Here is a 26,044-nt window from a genome sequence, read left to right on the forward strand (position 1 = left end):
AAGGGAGAAGTAACACGGCTACCTTCTAAGTTTATCGATAGAATTAAATAACATAGGCACTTGGGTGTCTGCTTCCTGGTAAGTGCTCAACAAATAGCAACTTATCATCTCATAAAGCTCATCTAAGGAAATAATATGGGGAAAACAAGTTGTCTGAAAGGTAATTTTCATAACTTATCAGTGACTACTGTGACCTCAAAGTTAGTTTTAGAGGGACCACCAAACTATTACCGTATCTTGATTCCTCCACTTGATCTTGGCCAGTTTAAGGTTGCTCCTCCATGTGGTTTCAGCCAAACTTGCCCACCCTGAAATTTTCTCTCCTTGTCTAGCAGAAGGGCTCCAGCCCTCACCTATAGGAGTTAATTAGCATTCCTAATTCTGACCTTTCTTCAATCAGCTCTAGGAAGCCACTTGCTGAAGATGCTACTTAAGTATACTGAGGAATATCACACCACCTTCACTTGATATGTGCCTAAAGATTTCAAGGAGTTTATGACAAAGCCATACCTACAGATGTCCATTTTACTGGCTCTATCCATCTCCATCTGCTCAGTAGTTACCTGTTTCACTTTGTCACTATTTTTGTCAAATGGGTGTCCATGGTCCTTAGTTCTTTCTTCTTCCTGTCTTCAGGAAGAAGTCATTCAGAGAGTGTTGCTATAAAGCAAATACTGTGCTACGCCATAGACATCCAAAAGGAATAAAACACAATCCTCAAGTTATTCAAAGTTTAATAGCAAAGACAGAGATATGAAAATAATTGTATAACAGAGAGATAGTGTAAGGGTTGTGATATCTTGAGAGTGAAACAGGAATGACCTTGGTGTGACAAGAAATGGTGACATTGCAAGAGACCCAGAGTTACCAAAACAATATTGAAAAAGAACAAAGTTGGAGGACTTATCATTCCTGATTTCAAAGATTACTACAAGGCAATAATAATCAAAACAGTGCGGTACTGGCATAAGCACAAACATATCAATAAATGAATAGAACTGAGAGTCCAGAGAGAAACCCCTACAACTATGGTTAGCTAATTTTTAACTGATTTAGGGTGTCAAGTCCATCCAATGGGGGAAGTATAATCTTTTGAGCAAATGGTACTGAGAGAGCTGGATATCCACATATAAAACAAAAAAGTCGAACCCTTACCTCACACCATATACAAAAATTAACTCAAAACAGATTGAAAACCTAAATGTAAGAGCTAAGACTATAAAATTCTTAGAAGAAAACACCAGGTAAATATTTGTGATTTTGGATTAGGTTAATGGTGTTTAAGTCCCCCACCTCCAAACACACACAAACACCAGGTGATGCACACTGGCAACACAAGCTACTCAGGAAGCTAAGGCAGGATGATCACAAGTTTGAGACCAGTCAATTGAAACACTGTCTCAAAATTAAAAAAAAAAAAAAAAAAAGGGGTGATGCTATAGGACAGTGGTAGAGCACTTGCCTAGCATGCACAAGGCCCTGGGTTGAATTCCCAACACCTCAAAAAAAAATTAATAAATAAAGTATTCAGCAACATTAAAGGACATTAACAACAAAGACAACACACAGAATAGGAGGAAATATTTACAAATCAGATATCTGCTAAAGGATCCAATAGCCAGACTATAAAAAGAAATTTTACAACTCAACAATAGAAATAAAACTCAGTTTTACAATGAGAAAAAGATTTAATTGAAAGAGGATATGCAAATTGCCAATAAGCACATGTAAAGATGTTTAATGTTTTAGTTACCAGGGAACTGCCAACTGAAAACAAAATGAGGTGTCTATCACACTCACAAAGAATGGCCAAAATTAAAAAAAAAAAAAAGGGGGGGAAATAAATGTTGCCAAAGATGTGGAAAAATCAGAATCCCCCCATACTTTACTGGTGGATAGCCCAGTCACTTTGGAAAACAATTTGGCAGTTCCTCAAAATGTTAAATATAAAGTTATCGCATGACTCAGCAGTTCCACACCTATGCATATACTTAAGAAAACTGAAAACATGTTCATCCAAAGTTGATATCATTATTTGTAAACATTAAAAAAGTGAAAATAATTCCAATGTCCATCAACTGATGAACAAATAAAATGTGGCATATTCACATGGTAGAATATTATTTAGTCATAATAAGGAATGAAGTAGGGACTACGGTAGCACGGTGGTACAGTGTGTGCTTACCATGTGCAAGGCCCTGGGTTTAATCACCAGCATTTAAAAAAAAAAAAAAAAAAAAGGAATGCAGTACTGATGCATGATAAGTCACATACCACACTATGCAAAGTGAAATAAGCCAAGCACAAAAAGCTGCATACTGTATGATCCTATTTACATAAAAATGTTCAGATAGGCAAATCTATAGAGACAAAGTCGATTAATGGTTGTCAGGGGAGTGGGGAGTGACTGGTATTGAGTACAAGGTTTCATCTTGGAGAGATGAAGATGTTCTGGAATTAGTGGTAGAGGCTGCTTGACTTTGTAAATGTACTAAAATTTTATACTTGAAAGGGAGTGAGTCCTGTGTTATGTGAATTATATTTCAATTTAACAAGGGGAAAGATATTAAAACTGCATCATAAAGAGTATGCTTGTTGGATAGATAACAGTGGGAAGAGAATTTTAGGCAGAAAGAATGGAATGAGAAAAAAGATGGATGCCACAATAAAGCAATGCACCTTCAGTAAAGGGAGAATGACTCCAAGACGGGAGCACAGGGAACACAGAGAGGAGGGGCAAAAACAAAGCTAACTAGGTAGAGACGGAACAAATAAAAAAGCCCTATATGCCAGTGAAGGAGGAGACCATGGGATACCTTGGTCTCCTCTCAGGACAAAGACCTAACTGCATTGCCGGACTCATTCCATCTTGTCAAGAAAGCCTTCTTTCATCAACTCAGAATCATCTAGCGACTACTCCATTTTGAAGCCCCACTCTCATTTTCTCACTACTTATAAAACACATCTATTTACATCATTGTGAGTTTGCTCCCCAGCAGAGTACACACGCCTAGAGGGCAGATTGCTTCCAACCTTGATCACGCAGGTCCAGGAACACAGTACTCTGTGGAATTACTAAGATGTTTCATGAGACTGGCAATTTTAATAAAACTAAGTTTCCTGACTTCACAAACCATTATTCACATGGCCACTCTATTGGAATGCCTGCCTAACCAAATTCATTCAAATCCTTGCCCTCTTTTATTCCAATGCCACTTGCTTGCAAAGGCTTTTCTTGCTTACCCACCTGGGTATAAACTCTCCCCTTTTTGAAATTCTGTACTTTTCTTACAGCACTGATTCCACCAGGCCTTGTACTGCAGTTTTTTGGACATTACTCTCAACACAAGCATTACTCCTTGCGTACCAGAACCTATACACCTTGAAATAATGTCTATGCCTTTCCTGACTTCCTTGCAACTCCCAGCACTGTGCTAGGTACAGTCTAAGCTAAACTGTTCAACGTGAAAGAGGAATGATGAAATCAGAGACAGAAATAATCATGGTCACAAAAGTGTTTAAAAATCCTAGAGGAAACTACACGAAATAGGATGCAGGTACAAATAATGGAGTGTGTATTTTGAATCAATTTGTGACCACTTGGTGTGTTTATTTTCATCACATGGATTTCATTTTGCTACAACTCCAGAAGATCAGACAAAAGGTAATGACCTTGCAGCTGCTGTGTTCCCAAGTCTGAGGTTTTCTATGATATAAACAAAAGGTTCTGGAGGTATGGTCTCTGTTAATACTTGCCAGTGTGGGTCTGGGGGAAGAAATGGATGGTGGGGTAGGAGGCAGCTGGAGGGAAATCCACCTAATGAACTGACAGTTCATATAAGCAACACCTGGAGTGTTAAACCCCTCCAAGTGTTATTTTACAAAAATACCCCAAACAACACCCCCCCACACACACTCTTCCTTTGGTAAATGTAAAAATTCTTCCACCAGCTGCATTCCAGGCTGAAGTGTGTGGCAGTTCAGGAGTGATGGCAGCTGGAAAAGATCTCATTCAGGATGTAGTGACCACTCACCAGCAGCTATACTAGCAGCCAGGGGATAACTGGAACCTACAAAATGAATCCTCATAGCCATATTCCTTTAAGGAAATGGATTAGCCTCAATCTGCCTGCTCAAAGTGCTCTACTTGTAAACACTGAGGATACTGAAAATACTTATCAGCATCTGATTGGTGAAAGGATCAGCTTTTCAAATAGAAACTTTGTGACATCAGCTTTTTCACAACTTCCCATTTCATCCTTTTTTTTTTTTTTAACAGAGAGCTAGAATTTACCTTTTCATTTATTCATGATGCTGAGGATCAAACCCAGTGCCTCACACATGCCAGGGAAGCGCTCTACCACTGAGATATCACCCAAGCCCCCACTCTTTAAAACTTTTCTAAAGACCATGTTTTGCTTTTAGTTCTATTATTGTTAATTTTTTTTTTTAAAAATTTTGTTTTAATTAGTTATACATAACAGTAGAATGCATTTATGCACTGATATATCATACATAGATGGGATATAGTTTCTCATTTTTCTGAGTGCACATGTTGCAGAATCATATTGATCATGTAGTCACATATATACATCCAGTAATAATGTCTGTTTCATTCTACTATCTTTCCTATTCCCACATCCTCTCCTCTTCCCTCCCATCATTTCCCTCTATCTAATCTATGGTAATGCTATTCTTCCCTAGTGCCCCCCCCCCCCCGCCTTATTGTGAATTAGTATCTACATATTAGAGAAAACATTTGGCCTTTGGTTTTGTGGGATTGGCTTATTTTGCTTAGCATGATACTCTCCAACTCCAACCATTTACTGGAAAATGCCATCATTTTACTCTTCTTTAAAGCTGAGTAATATTCCATCGAGTATATATACCACATTTTCTTTATTTATTCATCTATTCAGGGACACCTAGGTTGGTTCCATAGTCTAGCTATTGTGAATTGAGCTGTTATAAACAATGATGTGGCTGCATCACTATAGTATGCTGATTTTAAGTCCTTTGGGTATAAACCAAAAAGTGGGATAGGTCAAATGGTGGGTCCATTCCCAATTTTCTGAGGAATCTCCATACTAATTTCCATAGTGGTTGCACCAATTTGCAGTCCCACCAGCAACGTATGAGCGTATCTTTTTCACCACATCCTCGCCAACATTTATTGTAGCCTGTATTCTTGATGATTGCCATTCTAACAGTAGTCATATGAAATCTTACAGCAGTTTTGATTTGCATTTTTCTAATTGCTAGAGATGTTGAACATTTTTTTATATATTTGTTGATCAATTGTATTTCTTCTATGAAGTGTCCGGTTCCTTAGCCCATTTATTGATTAAGTTATTTGTTTTTTTGGTGTTAAGTTTTTTGAGTTCTTTATAGATCCTAGAGATTAATGCTTTTTCGAGGTGCATGTGATAAAGATTTTCTCCCAATCTGTAGGCTCTCTCTTCACTCTACTAATTGTTTCCTTTGCTGAGAAAAAGCTTTTTAATTTGAATCCATCCCATTTATTAATTCTTGTTTTACTTCTTGTGCTTAGGAGTCTTGTTAAGGAAGTCAGATCCTAGGCTGACATGGTGAAGGTTTGGGCCTATTTTTTCTTCTATTAGGTGCAGGGTCTCTGTTCTAATGCCTAAGTCTTTGATCCACTTTGAGTTGATTTTTGTGCAGGGTGAGAGACAGAGGTTTAATTTCATTTTGCTACATTTGGATTTTCAGTTTTGCTAGAACCATTTGTTGAATAGGCCATCTTTTCTCCAGTGAACGTTTTTGGCTGTTAAATATTGATAATTACTGCAAAGCCAGATTCAGGCCAAATGTCTGCTTCCAGAACCTTGTGACATGGCCACTACTTCTGATAAGACAGAAGGAACTAACACTTATTGAGCACTTGCCATATAACAGGCACCAGGCCTGGCACCCTCTTCTTATTTCATCCTTACAACAACTCTAGGAGGCAGACAGCCACATTTCACATACAGAGCAGTTAGCGGGTCCAGACAGGGTAAGTCTTTCACTCAGGAGCCTCAAAGGAAAAACTGGAAGAGTTAGATTTTTCTGACTCTAAAGTCAGGGTTCCTTCTATTGCTCTCTCCCACAACTACAGGATAATATGAGCCAGGGAAGTTCTTCCTTCAGAATTTGCAAAGATGCTACAAGAGCCCGTGATTCTAGAATAGGCATTGGTAAACTTTTACCAGGTGGCTTAATAGTAAATATTTCAGCTTTGTGGGTTTTATGGTCTCCATTGCAATTACTCAATTCTATAGTAGTAGTACAACAGCAGCCATATATAGTTTATAAGTGAATGGTATGGCTATATTCCAATAAAACTTCATTTACTAAAACAGGTAGCAGACCAGATTTGGCCTACAGGCTACAGTTTGCCAACCTCTGCTCTACAAGGTTATAGTTGAATAATTATTTGGGCTTAAAATAAATAAAGAATGACCTACTTTTAATTTATTTAAGAAGCATGAGAGTTTTCTACACTCGACAATATGAGAGACAAAGGATGGTATAAGACATAATCCATACACTTAAGGAACGTACAGCCTTTTGACAGAGAAAAGCCAAAAATAAGAACATGAGATAGCACGTGGTAAGTGCCAAAGGAGGACCAAGGGCTGACTGATAGATCAGTAGGATACTAGGAAATGAAGAGTTCACAGTTGGATTGAATAATCTTGCACCTGGGCTCAGAAAGAGTCCCTCTTAGTGGGCAAGAATGAAGAATAAGTCAGAAGTTACTGCTTTAAGCACTTAAAAAATACCCATTCTGGTGAGACCACATTAAGGTTTTCAGCACAAGTCAGATGCTAATCAAAGACAATACTGATTTTTGTCTCACCAAGCACTTCAGCTCCCTGTCTCATCCTCAAAGGACAAGCAATGGCCTAAGATACAAGATGAAGTGAGCACTTTTGGGAACCTGAGAGGTCTTTCCATTTTCCTCTCTGCTGATACTTTAAGCACTGAAGTGTCTGAAAGGAGCTGCAGGCAAAGGCCAGCAGAAACCACCTTGGTCACTCTTGGAAGTCTAGTAATAAGCCAGTTCTTAAAACCTTACCTTGCTCATGGCAGTCAAGGCAGGATCGCAGGCTGCATCTAGATCCTGAACCAGCAACTGAATACTGCTGGAGATGACACTGCAAATCAAATCACTGTGGTCAATATTTTTAAAAACCACTGTTTGAATGACTGACACAGGCCCCTCCAAATATTTTAGTCACCTGTGTAAAATTTATTTTCATTTCCCCAAACTAAAGTTTTAATGAATGACCATGAAGGAGCAGTTAGCTGTTCTTGGCTTGGACTCTTGGAGTCCACTCTCAACTCCGTCTTCAACACATACACATACACACACACACACACACACACACACACACACAGGCAAACTCTCAGACTGCTCGTATTTGGGTGGGTCCCCACCCAGTCAAGACCTACACTTCTATAGGTAGGCCCCTGAACTGTCATCTCCAAAACCTTCTTTGAGTTCTCTTCCAAGAGTAACTGTTTTATAAAGCTTGTAAGGTCAGGGAAAAAAGGAGAATTTTGATTTTTTTCCTCAATAAATGGTTGAGTGAAAGCTAAAGTTTGGTCCATCCTTGTTCTAGTTAAAGGCAGTGGAACAGGAACTGATAATAACAAAAATATTGCAAAGTCATAACAAGGAGAGAAATATCCTAAGAAGGTTTTGCTATTTGAACTTCTTGGATAGAGTCCACCCTTGGCCCCCTCGAATACACACACACACACACACACACACACACACACTCCCTCTCTCTCTCTCTCTCTCTCTCTCCCTCTCCCCCTCCCCCCGCACTCCCGATGGCTAAAAGCTGGCAGTTTATGCTTTGTAATATAAAACACAGTCTGGGGTTGTAGCTCAGAGTATTGCCCAGCATGTGTGAAGCCCTGCACTGCAAAATAAGAAAGCAAAAGAGATGGTCAGGCATAAAGGCTCATGCCCATGCCCACAGTGGTACATGCTTATGTCCCAGAGTGCTGGGGAGGCTGAGGAAGAAGATGATTTGAGCCTGGCTTGGGCAACATACCAAAACTTTGTCTCAAAACCAGAAAATAAACAAACAGATAAAAACTCCCTAAAACACAGGAGGATGCAGGTGTCGACAGAGGGAAAAGAGGGAAAGCCTAGAACTAGAACTTCCTATAGGGATAGCCAAGGGAGGATTTCTTCTCTTGGGTTATTCTAGACAGTGCAATGATAAAGAACAGTTAGCTAAAAGAACAACTGCATCTGAGGAGGCAGAACAGGAGGCAGCTGCCAATTTTAATGCTTCTTCTTGATGGCTAATGGAGAACAAAATGGAAATAATCCCTATCCAGCAGAAGGCCCTGGAAACCTTTTAGGTTCTGAAGTGACTATAGCCAACATCCTGACACATGCTGCCCCATGAAGGAGAAAGGACAAGCCCCAAGCAAACTTGTGTGAGGTACATACGTGCTGAATGTGTCCATTTCTCCCGTGAGATTGATTCGTTCAGTCAGACTTACATCAACTTTTTCTTTGAGTTTTTCTTCTAACTGTTAGAAAAAGAGAAACAGAAATATGTTTAATGATTATTGAAGGAGTACAATAATAATAATGTTTACTAAGTTTGAGGGATCAGGTACAATTCTAGACACTTTCAATATTGAGAGAATATTTAATTCTCTCAACCCTGTAAGGAAGATTCTATTATTATCCTCATCTTCCAGGTGAGAAATTAAGATTAGCTTATCCCAGACAGTAAGCAGTAGGGCCAGAAAATGAACTTCTTCATAACCAGTGTTGTACTTTTTCTTATGATACACCAAACATTTATAGTTAATCTTGAAAAGACCCTGATTTTTAAGATATTCCCTGCCTCAAGAACTTCAGACTTGCCCACCAACACTGGAAACCTTTGCTGATGAGTGGTAGTAAAATGAGTTAATCAGTTATATTATTTATTGAGCATTACTATGAGTCAACCAGCTTGCTGAGATGTTGGAGACATAGTGGTAAACCAAAGAAACATGTTAGCCTATGGCCTAAGACAGAAACACATGCTCCTGCAGCCTCAAAGAAAAAAATGATTGACCAGGAACTGTAAATATCCCTGGGAATTGATTCATCTAGCAATCCTAATCCTACCAGTCTAAGAATGAATGTTTTGTGTTCAATTAAAAATAAATTTTTTTTAGTTGTAGATGGGACAAAATACCTTAATTTATTTATTTTTATGGGGTGCTGAGGATTGAACCTGGTGCCTCACAGATGCTAGGCAAGTGCTCTACCACTGAGCCACAACCCCAGCCCTTGTGTTAAATTTTAAAATGTTCTTATAATCCAGGCACAATGGCACATGCCTATAATCTCATTGGCTCAGGAGAATGAGGCAGGAGGATCACAGGTTCAAGGACAGCCTCAGCAAGTTAAGGAGGCCCTGAAAGAACTGGGGATGTAGCTCAGTGGTAAAATACCCTGGTTCAATTCCCAGTACCTAAATAAATAAATATTAGATAAATTTAAAAAAATCCTCCTGGAGATGTGTAAATTAGTGTAATTTTTTGGGGGGGTGGGTGGGTGGGTGGGTACCAGGGTTGAACCCAAGGGTAATTAACCACTGAGCTACATCCCAAGCCCTTTTTTTAATTTTTAATTTTGAGACAGGGTCTCACTTAAGTTGCTTAGGCAAAGCTTTGCTTAATTGCTGAGGCTGGCTTTAAACTTGTGATCCTCCTGCCTCAGCTTCCCTAGCCACTGGGATTACAGGTGTGCACTACTGTACCCAGCTAGTATAATCTTTCTGAAAGGCCATTTATTTAAAAAGCAAAACTTTAAATACATGAAGTCCCTAATCTGGTAATTTCCCATTTAAAAATGTAGTTTAATGGAATAATGAAAATAATGTACAGAGATATGCAAGTACTCCTTGCAGAATTTATTAACTCAACCAACAGTTATCAAAAGCCTATTTTGTGCCAGACTAACAGAGTAAGGGAGTTATTCAGTGAACAAAACAGGTAAGATCCTGTTCTTGTAAAACTGACATTCTACGGTTGGCAAATGTGGAAACCATTTACATTTACATATACAAGGGGCTGATGAAACAAATGAGGGTACAGGCTTATCATGCTTAAAATCTTCAATATCCCTTCCTATTACACTGAAAATAAAATTCAACCTTCCAACCATGATTTGCATCGCGTCTAGCTCTCTGGCCCTGACTTGCCTGTTAGCCTCCAGAGCACTGGCCTTTGAGGTCTGTAGGACACACTGGGGATTCTTTTTTTAAATATTTTTTTAGTTATACATTGACACAATATCTTTATTTTGTTTATTTATTTTTATGTGGTGCTGAGGATCGAACCCAGGGTCTCTCACGTGCAATGCAAGCGCTCTACCACTGAGCCACAACCCCAGCCCCATACACTGGGGATTCTCCTTCAGGACCTTTGTACTCCACATTTCTACTTCTCCCAGAAGTGCTTCCTGTTCGCGTCTCCTAACCAGCTCCATTGCTTTGCTACACTCTCACTTCCCAACTCTTCCAAGCTCTCCCTTGGCAGTTTCCTCCTGTAAATATCACTTCCTGGGAGAAGTCCTCCGTGACTACCCTCCTTTTCAGGCAACTCTCTTCCTCCAGCACTGCAATATTTGTTTTCTTCCTAACACCAATGGAAGTTAAATCTTGGCTTATTTATTTATTGGACACCCCATCTCCAATTATTTCTGTTCCCTGGAAGAAAGAAACTTGTCTACCCTGTTCACCATCCTTAATAAACACCAGATGTAGTGCCTAGGACATAATAAGTGCTTAATAAGTATCTCTAGATAAAGAATGAAAGAATGAATGAAACACTGTATGCCATTGTTTAAAAAAAAAAAAGCTGAGGTAATACTGATATGGAAACACGTCCATGATTTAAACACAAAGCAATGTTGCCTTGTGGTAGAACAGCAATGTAGAGTGTGGCCTCATTTCTATTTAAAAAGATACAACAAAAATGTTTAAAAGGATATACACTAGTTAAATAGATAACAGTGGTTGCTTTGAGGGGGTGAGATTATGGGGAAATTTCATCCTTATGTATATGATTTTATAATATTTGAAACTTTTTATTGCTTTAAAGATCTGTTTAATAGGGAATATTTCAAACATTTACAAAAAACACAGAACAGGATAATGCACCAAAGCACCTATCAGCCAGCATCACCAAATTGTCATCACATGGCCAGTCTTGTTTTGTTGATATGCTTACCTACTCTCCCATTTCTTGAATTATTCTGAAGCAAATCTTAAGTATTCTGTCACTGTATCTGCAAATATTTCAATATGTATCTCTAAGAAAGATAAGACTCAGCAAAAAAAAAAAATTCCTTTAATATCAAACACTGAATATCACCTCGTGTGGTGGTGTGCACCTGTAATCCCAGTGACTTGGGAGGCTGAGGCAGGAGCAGGAGGATCGCAAGTTTGAGGCTAACTTTGGCAACTTAGTGAGACCCTGTCTCAATATGAAAAATAAAAAGTACTGGGGATGTGGCTCAGTGGTAAAACACTCCTGCCATTGGTTTAATACCCAGTACCACCCAAACAAAACAAGACAAAAAAAATACACCACATATCTAGTTATGTTCATATTTCTTTCATTGTTTTAAAAATTTTAAAATAACTTGTTTGAATCAGTATCTAATCAAGGTCATAGGGGGCAAGTGATTTATATGCCTCTTTTAAAAATGAATTATAGTCAAAATATAAAAAATACATACATCTTTGTGTTTAACTGGATACATTCTGATAATCATATACCCCTCTATAATCACCTTAGTAACAACACACAGGACACTTCCATTCCCCCAGAAAGTTACCTCATGATGGTTTGTCTCTTCCTAGTCAATACCCACTTCCCCCCCTCCATAATCTTATTTCCATCAGCACAGATGAGTTTTGCCTATATCTGAATAAATCTTAATAAGAATCATATAGCATGCGCTCTCTGATGTTAGCTGCTTTTGTCTGACATATGTATTGAAGTCATCAACTATGGTTGGGTGTACTAGCAGCTCGTCCATTTTATGGTCGAGTAATAGCCCATTATATGTTCATCTGTTCTCTTTATCTATTGAAAGACACTTGGAGTGCTTCTAATTTTGAGCTACTGTAACTACCCCTGTATGCATCTTTCTGTGGTTATGTTTTCATTTACATTGGGTAAATACCTGGGAATGGCAACACTGAGTCATAATGCTTTATAAGACACTGTCAAACTGTTTTCTAAAATGGCTATATCTCCCTGTGGCCAATGTTTTCTTCCCCAGCACATTAAGTCATGTGTATGGGATAGTGGAGCACCTGATGATTAGGGATTTTGTCAGTGTGTATTTTGGAGAGTGAAAGGTTCACAACTGACTAGTATCCAAAAGAACTTGTTTGAGGAATGGCAGGCAAGGTGTGATAGTGCATGACCGTAAGTTTTCAATCTGGGACCTTAGGAAAAAAATCAAATGGCTATACATATTATTTTATATTCTGATAATGAGAATTCCAGCTGTTCCATTTGTTGCCCATATTTGACATTGTCTTTTTGACTTTTAGCCATTCTAATGGCTATTTTGCCCTTTCCTACTAATTAATGATGCTGAACACTTTCTCTTTGCTTATTTTACATTTCTATATCTTCTTTTGTGAAATGTTTTGCCCATTTAAATGGGTTGTTTGCCTTTTTATTGGTGATATTAGGTGCTCTTTCTGTATCCTATATTTTTCCAAGTCTGTGGCTCATCTATTTTCTTAATGGAGTCCTTTGATAAGCAGAAAATTTTAATTTTGATGAAGGCCAATGTATAAAAAAATTCCCTTTTCTGGTTAGTATCCTGACCAGGCAATCTTTGTATACCCAAGATTGTGAAGATCTTTTCCTGTTTTTCTTGTAGAAGCTTTGTGATTCTGAGCTTTACATTTAAGTCTATGATGTGTGTGTGTGTGTGTGTGTTTCTTGGAATTGAACTCAAGGGTAATCTCAACTGAGATACATTCCCTAGCCCTTTTTATTTTAATTTTGTTTTACTTTTAATTTTTTCTTTCTATTTTTATTTTGAGACAGGAGCTCCCTCAGTTGTACAGGTTAGCTTCCAACTTGTGATCCTCCTCCCTCAGTCTCCTGCATTGCTGAGATTACAGACATGCACCATTGACCTGATCTATGATCCATCTTTTCTTTTTAATATATTTTTTAGTTGTAGATGGACAATACCTTTATTTAACTTATTTATTTATATGTGGTGCTGAGGATCGAACCCAGTGACTCACATGTACTAGGCAAGTACTCTACCATTGAGCCACAGTCCCAGCCCCTCTTATCCATCTTGAATTAAGTTTTGTGCATGGTATGAGGAAGGAGTTCAGGCTGTTGTACATATTTAAAATCTGCTAAACCAAGATGGGCATGGTGATGCATGCATGAATAGCCATGATTTTTAGAAAGAGTTTCCTTTCTCTATTTAATTGACTTAGCACCTTTGTAGAAAATCATTTGGTCATATACATGTAGGTCCATTTCTAAACTCATTCTGTTCCACCAATTTATTTGTCTATACTTATACCACTCTGACACTGCCTTGATTACTGTAGCTTTGTAGTAAGTTTGGTGCTAGATGCTGAGGATTGAACCAAGGGCCTCATACTTACTTGGTAAGGATTCTCCATTCCCCTGAACTACACCCACAGCAATATATAGTAAATCTTGAAATCACATAATAATATCATCCAATTATTTTCTTCTTTTTCAATATTGTCTAGTTCTCTATAAACTATTATTGACCATATCTTTAAAATAGCTTCCTGAAATTTTTTAAAAAACATATATTCTTTAAAAAAAAATTATATATATTTAGTTGTAGTTGGGCACAATACCTTTATTTTATTTATTTTATTTTATGTGGTGCTTAAGATTGAACCCAGTGCCTTGCATGTGGTAGGCAAGGCTCTACCCTTGAGCCACAACCACAACCCAGCCTCCTGGGATTTTGATAGGGAACTGTGCTAAGCTATATTCCCTAGGTATCTGATATTTTAAGTGGCTATTGTAAGTACTATTTTTAAAAATAAATTATCCTGGACTGGGGATGTGGCTCCAGCGGTAGCGAGCTCGCCTGGCATGCATGTGGCCCAGGTTCGATCCTCAGCACCACATACAAAGAAAGATGTTGTGTCCGTTGAAAACTAAATATGTATATATAAAAATTCTCTCTTTCTCTCTCTCTTTAAAAAAATATAAATAAATAAATAAATAAATTATCCTTTTTAGGATAGTTTTAGATTTATAGAACAATTGGAAAAATAGTTCAGAGAGTTCCCATATACCACATACCCATTTTCCCACACTATGGACATTAGGCCTACCCTAAATCCAAGATGATCTCATCTTGAGGTACTTAATTACATTTGCAAAGACCATAATTTCCAAATAAGACCACATTTCTAGGTAAGGGAGAGGTTAGGACTTTTAATACTAGTTCTTGATACTTCTCCTGCCTTTTTTTTTTTTTTTTTCATACCAGGGATTGAACCCAGGGGCTCTTAACCACTGAGCCCTTTTTTTACTTTTTAATTTTGAGACAGAGTTGCTTAAAGCCTCAAAAAATTGCCAAGGCTGGCTTTGAACTTACAATCCTCCTGCCTCAGACTCCCAAACTGTTGGGATTACAGGCAAGCACTACCAGACTCAACTTCCTGCTTTTTTTTTAATGACATGCTATCTCAGGTTCATCTGCTCATCTTACACATTTCTTGCTCCAGACATGGAATTAGTCATTTATCCATAAATCTCTCATTTCTTTTAGTGGAAAATGGTATTTAGAGATCCAGGCAGCTAAGAATATATTTATTTTTGTAAACAGTATAATCAATTTTCACTAAATTATAAAAAAAAAAAGCTACACATGAGTCATCAAAATGGTCTCTGATCTACTAATACTTCTAGAATTTTGAAAATTATTCTAGAAAAATAATGTGAAACATTTAAAATACTGTATTCTAAAAGATATTCTTAGGATTATTTATAATTTGATGTAGTAAAAACAATTATTAAGGATACTGTTAAATAATTTATGATATAGCCCCTTAATGGAATGTTATATAGCCATAAAAAGATGCTAGTAACAAAGATATTTTAGTAACAAGACAAATGCTAATGCTATGACAGCAACAATAAAAGAATGTAAAGACTGAATTAAGATTATAATATACAAAACTGTTTATAAAAATGATTGAAAGAAAATAACCCAAGTTGCTGATATGATTATTTGAGGGTATGGGACTATAAGTAATAATTTTTACTATGTTTTTTCTTTTTTATTATGGTGATTTTATCTTTTTTTTTTTTTTGAACTGAGGATTGAACCCAAAGGTGCTTTACCAGTGAGCACACCCTGAGCCCTTTTTGTTTTTTATTTTGAAGCAGGATTTCACTAAGTTGTCAAGGCTAGTCTCAAACACTTATCCTCCTGCCTCAGCCTCCAGAGGAACTGGGATTATAGGCATACACCATTGTACTCAGCTTGGTTATTTTATTTTAAAAATAATGTCATTCTGTATGTGTAGGCTTTCTCTTTTGCACATATGCAAAATACTTAAATAGTGTTTCTTCATCAAAACTCTGGGACCCCTCCCTTGGAGGTCCTGGTAGATACTGACATCCTGCTCTGGGGTCCTGGGCACTAAATGTATTGCTGACTCTGGCTTCAAGACCAAACTTTTGCAGGTCATTTCTATGCAACTCAATGTGACCATTCTCCAAGCAGAATATGTTACTGCCTCTGCCTCTACTGCTGGCTGGCTGACTTCAACTCTGCAGACCTCATAGAAACATTTCCTATTTGGCCTTCTGTGCCCTGGATCACATAACATTTAGCTGTAATGTCTGAACTATCATCTATGACTATCTTCCCATGATCTAGACATGAGTAAATGATATACACAAGAATGGAAGAGCAGAACCTTTCCATATTATTTTCTTTCTTTTAGACTTAGGTGGCTCCAAGAATAAATGAAAAAAATAACTTCTAATCATCCCATGTCTAAGACTGAATGGAAATTTTCTCTGGGTCTTCTGCAAAATCAGTTTGCTGAACTTCTGCCACTTGGGGGGTTCCAGCAGAGGCATCACCCCTTCCTGCTTCACAGTTCCTGAACGTCAGCATCCAAACAATGGTTTTTTGTTTTAGCAGATGCAGAATGCTATGTAAACTTCAGGAGACTCTCAAAAGCCCAAGGGAGTTCACTTAGTTTAATAAAGCTTCTGAGAATGGAATAACTGGTTGTGACTCATTGCCACCAAATGTGGGGCCCAGTACCATTAAGTTTGTTACTGTTTTTCTCATATGGGAGACAGTGCTACTGACCTACTTTTAAGAGTTCATGCTTGCTGAGTGGCTCATACTACTTAAGGAAGACCAGTCATACTTTCTTGCACAGTCTCCTTTTAACAAGGCCTTTCTGTAAGATGGCTCTCTCAGCAGTCTCCTGGCTGGATAGTAAGTTTTCCCCTGTGGGAGGCCAACTGCTCTACCCAAGATTGAATGCGACCTTTTGGGGCTCATGCTCTTCATTCTCAGCTATGAGTCCAGGGAGTCCAGGAAAAGGAGGTGGTACATGGGCAGCAAGGATGGTTGGCTCACCTGCTGGGTGGTGGCCAAACAGTATTCTGCTGTGCTCAGTATGCTGCAGATGAGGCAGAGCTCCTCGAGAGTGAACTTGGCCACTTCTGAGCCCTCCTTTTCCTTGAGAAGGCTGCTGATGGTCAACCCTCCACTGCTGGTTGTGGTTCTGAAGAAAGGGAACAGACACTAGTCAGGTTTGAACTTCTAATTTGTTTCTTGAATGGAAACTACACATTTTAAGACAAAGAAAAAAACGGGAAAGAAAGGCTGGCTGTGGCCCAAACAAATCCACATCTAATGAGTCCTTTTCCTACTGACCTTACCTTGACTATCATCTGTTTAGACACTCTGCACCATTAGGAGTAGGAAGAGACAATGCCAAGAGTGAGTCAGTAATCAGTCGTATTAACTATGACATGCTGACACTTGCTGGGCTGCCTATCACTTTAGCTTTGAATTTCCTAATTCATAGAACTCATTTGGAATCATTGATAGCACAAAAGTTGCTACCCAACTGTTTCAACTAAGAAAATTCTGCACTGGAATTTAATAAAAGTTGTGTAGAGGGAGGAGTACAAAAGTGAATAAGACACTGTTCCTTCCTGAAGCCCTTACTCAAGAGATCAAAAGGCAGCTCCCATCCTCTGTGATTACAGTTTTTGAGGGGCAGTCCCTCGTCCATATAAGATCTAAGGTAACAATAATTACCCACTCTTATGTGGATCTTTCAGAATCCTCTGCTGGTTCTTTTTGCCCTGCCCCATTTCTGTGAACAGTGTGTCTTTATAAACTAACAAAATTCCAGCTGAGTGTACCATTTGTTTCTTGCTAGGACACTGACTAAGACATATGGGAACATGCTCACAGGATATTAAGTGAAAGCTGCAGGGTATAAGACTATCAGTGACAGAGTCCCAATTCTATTACACTAACAAACCAAAGCACACATCTCACACATATTTATACACACACACACACACACACACATGAATAAAGAATGGAAAAAATATACAAAAAGTCAAACAGTGTTTCTTTGAGTGATGAGATTATAGGTGATTTTCATTTTCTTTCTTGTGCTTTTCTGTGCTTTCTATGCTATAATGAACTTGTATTATCTTGATAATCAGGACAAAAGTTATTAAATTTTACAAATAATTTTTGTCACAGATAAAGACAAAAACCTTCTCATTACTAAACTATACTCAACACTTAAAATATCCTGTGTAGCACAGGATTCTATTCTCTTTCTTCCAAATAATGTAAAACTCTCATTTGTGACACATTTGAGTAACAATGATAGAAACTAATTCTCAAATTGTTGATTTACCCATGGGGATAGTTTGTAAATACTAAGTTCAGAAGCATTATATTAGATCATGTTGCAGTAGAAATGAGTACATAATCAAAACATCTCTAAAATGGTAGTTCAATGATCCACATGTTTTAAGTAACAAACAATATAACAATCTTTTAAAGTCTCAGAATATAGTGGGGTCACTGTAATCAGGAGCTGTACTGTGTAATCCCCCTCCTCACAAATCCTACCACATCTTTAAACATCAGACATCCAGCATAGCAAGATATACAAACAAGAGAGATTTTGGGAACCTAATCAAGACAGGGAAAAACTGGATGCATGCTTCCATCTATCACTGTAGGATATAATCACACTGAATGAGGCTTGAAAATAATTACCTATGCTATTGAATAGTTATTTCCATACCTCATTTTTTTTTTTTTTTGGTGGGGGGAGTAGCTATTGTTGAATCTATGTAAGTTAAATACTTATACATAATAGGACTGACTCCCTAGAGTCCACCATGGTATGATGTAACCTACACTGGCAGCCAGGGGGGCATCTCTGCTAATGGTCTTGATCAGCTGTGGAATGTCATCAGAAAGGAAACAGCATCAGATCCTTGGGGACTCAGTAAGAGTGTTTTCCGCCTTACTGCTCTTGGCAGTTCAGTAAACAACTACAGAATGGATTTCCTTAAAGATTCCCATATTTAGGAATATTCCAAATCTCACTTTATTGTTCTGACTATGCAGAGAGGGACTCACTTGGGCAGGTTGCCAGAGAGGATTTTCCAGGCGTATTCTCGGAGGTACTTCTGGAAAATGGTTGTCAGGGCAATCATTGGCTCCCCGGTACTGAGCTGTGAGCACTGTACCATGCACTTCTTGTAGTAGACGAAGAGGTCAGCACAGCTGGGGAGCACAGCGCCCCCCTCATCAGTGTTGGGCTTAGGTGGCCCCTGGGCTTTGAAATCGGCCACAAACCTATCAATCAGCTCTCCAAGGTTTCTAGGAAGAAGAAACTAAAATGTTATTTCACTTCCAAAAAGATATAGCAAATGTGCTTGTTTACAAAATGTACATAAATTGCTACCTTAATTAATCATTCCTGATGTTTCTGAAATTTAAAATTGGGTTCATTTTTATCAGTCATCATTTACCACCATCATTCACCCTATAATAGGAATCATGATTAAATTAAATAACCATTAAAATAACAGCAGCAAGAGAGTTTGGCATCTATGTACTGCTTCAAACTTTTCAAAGCATTTCATGATCGCTTTTGATCCCAAACTCAATGGCAGAACTGAGTTCATAAATCTACCATTTGAGTAAATATACTACTCCTACCACCATTTAGCACCATTCCCTTTTCCACAAATTAAAACCCCATGGAGTAATGATAGTGATCACTTTCTAAACACTTATGATGTGCCAGATGTCATGGCATAAGCATTTATAAGCATCATCTCACTGAACTTCATTTATTCTTCATAATAATCTTCTGAAGTAGGTAACAGTACTATCTTCCTTTTCAAAAAAAGTTAGGTAAAGAGAAGTTAAGCACCTTGTTCAAGGTCATTTGCAAGTAAGTAGGGAAGCCATAGTTCAAAAGCAAGCAGTCTGCCTCCAAGCCTTATGTTTTTCAAGACTCTACTTCACAAAAAAGGTTATGATGTCAGCAGAGATTTAGACACCATCAACCTGAATTGGTCCACAGGATGGATGCCTAAAGAAAGATAAACTTAAAAATAAACAAACAAAAACTAATGCTTTCCTTCTTCATTCAGTTTGTAATTTTTTCTTAGAACTTCTAGAATCAAGGATATATGAAACTCCTAGGAGAAGAATGGGTAGAAGCAGCTTCAGGCCAGCCCCAGGCCACAGTGGTGATAGTGGTTGCAATCTGTCTCCCCATTCCCATTCAAGCATCCCTGAATTTGCCCCAATCACCCCAAGTCATCACCAGCTAGAATCCGGCAGGGCTATAACCACTGATCTCTATGAGGTTGTGCTATGTGGATAATGGGAGGCTGCCACTCTTTGACATGTGGTACCTTTTTAGGCAGCTGTCTAAAGCCAAAGGAATCCAGCTGTGTTTTTAAAATGTATTTATACAATAGGAAGAAAAAGACAAGAACCACACACAGCATCAATTAGCAGGAATAGGAAAAAATTGACATTTTACTCAAGTGATTTTGTTATTCAAAGTTTACTATATCCAGATGTGGCTACTCTGCCCTCAAAGAGATTCAAGCTTAGGCTAGGTCTTTGTAGTAACAGAAAGCAGAGAAGAACCTCATTAATTGACCTTGGAAAGTTCCATGATCACCACCCCACCCCACAACCTCTTCTTGCCCTACTTTTCCATCTACCCTCCCACCTCTCTTCCATGGTTGACCTCCACTCTGGCCAGTCACCCTGTAGGTCCTCTGCTTCACCTCCTTCCCTGTCAACTGGGCCTCTGCCTATTGCCTCCCTGGCCAAAGCACACTCCTTCCACTTCAGCTTGGCTCAGGCCTCACTGTGCAATTCCAAGTCACAGCAATCCTCTCTGAACTGGAATTCCTGTCATTTGCCATTAGATTTTTTCTCTTTCTTTTTCTTGTGATCCTGGGAATCAAACCCAGGACCTCACATATGCCAGTCAAATGTCCTACCACTGAGCCACATCCATGCTCTCCACTTAACTTTTTAACACTTTTAGTTTCCAGTATAAGGATGTCAAATGGTCAAAAAACACACCAAGTTTCTCCCACCCTGAGACCATGGTGGGCAATTCTAATTAACAATGTTTTATTTTTACTGATCAACAGTGTAATTCCAGAATCCTTGAGACACCATTTTAGCCAGTCACTTCTCATAAGCTGAAGCTGGTACAAAAAGTGAAAGCTGCTTGCTTGAAAGTAGTAGAAGCCTGCATTTCATGTCTGTTATCATAAGCTCCCTATTAGTTGGGAGGATGTATATGTAGTAGCTCAACTTCCACATTTTGTTCCAAAGAGATAGGGATGAAATGGTGGGAAGGTGGACATGGGATGGGGCTGCTAAAGTGGAAGAGAACCTGTAACAGAAAGCAAAAGATTCCACTTGAGTCTGCTTAGGAGAGATTCTAATCTCTCCCTCAGTGGTACCAACCAAAACAGGGGCCAGAGCTCTTAAGTGTTTTTACTTTAATCACTCATCTGTTCCTCTAAAAGCTGGAGACTTAACTCACCTACTTCCTATTTCACAGCCAACCTGATGAATAAGATTATAATTAATTATGATCATATAGCATAAAGAAAATTTATACATGAAAACCTCTAAAGATTGTTGTTTTGCTGAAAGTCCACTGAGTAACTTTTGACATTGCTCTCTAGTATACATGATAAATAGTCAAGGAAATCTTCCCTGCTCTGCCTTCTTTCACTCTCTGCATTAGCATGCTTTGATACCATACAAGACATCAGAAACTGAAGAGACCTTTTTTTTTCATAGAATAAGCAGTAAAAGCTACCCTAATGTGAATGGGTAAGGATCATTAGGGTTTTTTTTAAGTATTTTTTTTTTTTTTAGTTGTAGATGGACATAATATCTTTATTTTGTTTATTTAGTTTTATGTGGTGCTTGGGACTGAACCCAGGGCCTCATACAGCTAGGCAAGCACTCTACCCCTGAGCTACAATACAACCCCATCCCAGGATCATTAGCTTTGAGTATATGATCCTATCCAGCCAAATACTGATTGAACCCCTTACTATGTGGAATGCCTGAAGGACTGTCAGAAGATATAAATGAATTCAACTTTAAGAAGAAAGGTTATCATTTCTTCCAGGCATCAAACGTACCCTGAGTTTTGGCAAGATCTTCATGCAAGACTCATGGAGAAAGAGATGTCTGACACAATGTCTGACCTTCTGACTAGAATCACAAAGAGGTCTTTTTTATACCCTAAGACAACAACCCAGTAAGAGTTTACAAAGTGTCAAGTCCTGACCCAGGTGCTTATGGGTTAGGACAGTCCTTGCTATTAGACTTGAGAAATTAAGAACTTTGCACTTAGAATATTTAGATTTCAAGACAGTAACAAAATGCTAATTTTGCAGTACAGACAGTATGGACAATTTGATTTTGACAAAGAAAATAAGAGAAGGCTACAGAGTAAGTTTTGTAGCAGATTCATAGAGGGAAGTGAGCACAGCACATGTATATGAGGAAGAGGATGGGAAGGGGGAGAAATAGTTGGTTGAAGTCAAAGACACAAATGAGAAAAGTTTGATCTTCAGTCAGACTTTTATACTCTTCTTCTGAATTACCACAGCAACCTACTCATACATTTTTACATTTTTCCCTTATTGCTGTGTACCACAATCTTTTTTTTTGGTCTGTCTCTTTTACTAGGCTACAAGCCTAGTCTGCACTGTGTTAAATGTTTTCTAAGTATAACTTTATTTAATCTTCCCAATAGCTTTGAGTAAAAGGCCTTATTATCCCCATTTTATAGATGTATAAACTAAGCCTGAGAATAGAAAATAATTTGTCCAAGGTCACAGAATTTATTGAAGTTGGAATCTGAACTTGGGTATGTCTGACTCCAAGCTCTATCCACTCTGTGATGATATGATTTCTGAACTATAAAGTGCTAGCAGACATATGGTATTACTGCTGTTATTTACTTTCTCCTCAGCTTGAAGAAACATACCATGGATATGTGGTTTCTTTTACTCTCATCCCTGCAGCTTCAGTTTGTGCCCAAGAACTGTGTAAGTATTTGAGGTCATGTGAGATTATATTGGGGGCTCTACTAACAAATTAAATGTCCTAGAAGTAAAGACTATTGCAGAGTGGCATCAGTACAGGGATAGATTAAAACAAGTGTGTTGGGGGGACCATCTCACTGCCGAATGAACTTAACCATGAATGACCAAGCCAGTTTCTTCTGGTGGATCTGCAGTCAGCATTGTTAAAAATGATATTCTGATTAGGAAGTAAGGTGGGCAAAGATGCCAGTTAGAAAGGTGGCAAGAGAAACAGGAAGTCAGCAAGGGTCAAGTAGCTTACAATCCCCAGAAAGTTACAGAACTGTTCATTCAAGAGTCCTCACACTAATAGGCACCCCTTCCCCTTCTCTTTTTTTGGGGGCTAGGGATTTGGATATGGGGAGGCCAGGGAGGTTGGAGAACCAAGGTTTGGCTTGAGTAGGGCTGGGAGACAGTTTACATAAGGGAAAATGTAGTAAATAATTGAAGATGTTGGGAGCAAAGTTTCTCACTGTTGTCGAAGATAGTTACCATTGTGGGGTGGGGAGATTAAAGTAACTCCTGTGGTATTAAATTAGAATCAAAGGTATAGCATAAACCTATGATTTTTAATAGATAAGTAGATAAAAAAAGACGTGTACGTATATATAAATGCATGTAAGCAATCATACATACACACACAGCAATGAGCATACTGAATACTCAGAATGTGGTTCCTAAATATCACTTTCCACCAACACAACAAGAGATCACTGGATACACAGATAACCCAGAGTTGGCTATGAATGTATAAGATAAGCCTGGTATATATTATTGTGCCAGAATGAAGGAAAATACTCAAAAAACTGACAGGGATATGTTAAAAAAAATAAAAAGCCAGCTTGGAGAGGTTCCTTCTGGTCAAATTAGGGACAATTTAATCATTAAGTAATAATAGATCCTGAAAAAGAAAAGAGACATGAATGAAAAACTTGGTAAGATTCAAATAAGGTCTGGAGATTAGTAAATGCTATTGTACCAACAATAACTTGTTAGTTTTAATCTCTGCTATTATTGTGCAAAATGTCAACATTAGGGGGTTGAGGGTAAAGAAAATATGGAAAATGTATACAATTTAAAAATTTTTTGTAGGTATAAATTTATTCCAATATAAAGAAAATGGGGAAAAAGACAAAGTCTATATGTATTGAATAAAATAGGAATTCACGAGCCAGGCCAAAATAGATAAGTAAGGGAGAAGTAAACGCTTTTTCTTAAAGTAGAATGTCAACTAATGAGTGTAGAAGAAGTGATGGAAGTAAAACAGCAACATTTGGAAACCATCATAGTCATAAATGACTCAGGCAAGAATCATCAATGGGTGGTTAAAAAAAAAAGTAAAGGTTTCTCTGAACACTTGTTAATTGCTTGTTAATAAAATCAGAAACCTGGCAGACAACATCAAAGCCAACTAATAAAAATGAACATCTTGGGTTGGGGTTGCAGCTCAGCAGTAGAGCGCTTGCCTAGCACCTGTGAGACACTAGGTTCGATCCTCAGCACCACACAAAAATAAATAAATAAAATAAAGGTATTGTGTCCACCTACAACTAAAAAAAATTTTTTTTAAATGAACATCTCAAGATTATTGAGAACAAATTGACAATGTATGCCTCCTGATCTGAATTACTAAGAACACAGCACCATTGCTGCATATATAAATCATGAGGAAAGATCAGAGAAACCCAAACTGAGGGACATTCCACAAAGTTACTGGCCTATACACTTCAAAAATTTCAAGGTCATGGAAGGTAAAGGACTGACTTACGTTTCTGGACTGAAGGAGAAAGAAGGAACAAATAAATGCAACCTGTGATCCTGGAATGGATCCTGAGTGGATTAAAAATAAACATGATTGGGACAACTGGTAAAGTGGAATGGAGTCTATGGGTTACATGATAATGCTGTATCCAAGTTAATTTCCTGATTTTGATGTTTATGCTGTAGTTATACAGATTGTATCCTTATGTTTAGAAAACATACATTGAAACATGAAGGAGGGGCTGAGCTGTAGCTCAGTGGTAGAGCGCTTGTCTCGTAGGTGTGAGGCACTGGGTTTGATCCTCAGCACCACATAAAAATAAAGATATTTGTGTCCATCTACAACTAAAAAATATATTAAAATAAAACACGAAGAGTAATGGGACACACTGACTGCAACTAAAGAATTCAAATGGTTCAAAAAAATGTATGTGTATATATACACACATGTGTATGAGAGAAAGCTGGGATGGGTAACTGATAACTATGGGGTCTGCACGAAGAACATAAAAGAGCATTATGTACAATTTTTGTAACTCTTTGGTCAGCTGGAATTAATTACAAATAAACAACAAACAATTAATTACAGAGAAACTCTAGGCTTGACAAAGTCAGAAAGGGGAATGGGGAGTTCTATTTTAACAAGCTGTTACAGGAACTCAGGAAAATGGGCAAAAATGACATCATCAATAACTTCTCTAATAAATAACACAGAATGGAGTGAAGACAGTGACTAGGTAGAACTCTCTTCTGCAGAATCAGTCAAGGGAAATCACTATATATTCCTGAGTAAAGATACTAACTTCTTCCTTGAACAAAAATAAAAATTGAGAAAACCACTTCAAGCATGTGAAGACAGCTTAGCCTAATCTGTGTAAGAGGTGGCCACGGGGACTCTACTTCTTGCTTCCTCCCTGAGAACTGGTTCCTCAGGTCTCCTACTATTGCTTAGCTTTTGGTTGGGGCAGGTGCTGCCAGAATATTCCTTGGGCAGGTGGGAGGCTGGGGAGGTGAGAAGATGAACTCCATGCCAGGCCCAGAAGGAGACTGGCAACATTGATAATGTTGCCTACCTACATAGGAGTCCTAAACCAGATCATGGGGAGGGGTTTGGGGGTGTGGCTCAGCGGTAGAACACTTCCCCAGCAATGAGCAAGGCCTTGGGTTAGATCCCCAGCATCACTAAAAAAAACCCCAAAAAAAACAAAAAACAAAAAAAAAAAAAAACAGAGAGAGAGAAAGAAACCAATCAGGGATCAGGGGAGGGCAAGGCAGGAATAGTTCCTAAGCACCATTTACTGTGTGCAAGGACCACTATTGTCATCTTATTTCACTCTCACCACAAAACAATGACATAAGCATTATAAACTTCACTGCATAGAGAACAAAATATTGGTGGAAAGGCTAAGTAGCATGCTCACGTCCCAGGCTAGTAAGTTCAGAGCTCCGATTCAAATCCAGGTCTATCTGGCACTCGGGTCCTCATTCCACTATACTGTGCTTTGTGTCCTCTGGGAGCTGGTAAACAATCTAAGACTTT

General features: G+C 38.3%; 1 protein-coding gene across 3 annotated transcripts in view; it reads right to left on the bottom strand.

The window, feature by feature from the left end:
• Vps53 (VPS53 subunit of GARP complex) overlaps window positions 1-26,044 on the bottom strand; it is a 141,889-nt gene that overhangs the window by 29,216 nt on the left and 86,629 nt on the right. For all 3 annotated transcript variants that reach the window (XM_026388792.2, XM_026388793.2, XM_026388794.2), the window contains 4 exons: window positions 18,728-18,970; window positions 16,682-16,829; window positions 8,477-8,559; window positions 7,082-7,160 (listed from right to left, as the gene is read on the bottom strand). In XM_026388792.2, coding sequence (XP_026244577.2) covers window positions 7,082-7,160; window positions 8,477-8,559; window positions 16,682-16,829; window positions 18,728-18,970 — 553 coding nt within the window. The remainder of the gene's footprint in view (window positions 1-7,081; window positions 7,161-8,476; window positions 8,560-16,681; window positions 16,830-18,727; window positions 18,971-26,044) is intronic.

The sequence above is a fragment of the Urocitellus parryii genome, chromosome 7 (assembly GCF_045843805.1).
Source record: "Urocitellus parryii isolate mUroPar1 chromosome 7, mUroPar1.hap1, whole genome shotgun sequence".
Lineage (NCBI taxonomy): Eukaryota > Metazoa > Chordata > Mammalia > Rodentia > Sciuridae > Urocitellus > Urocitellus parryii.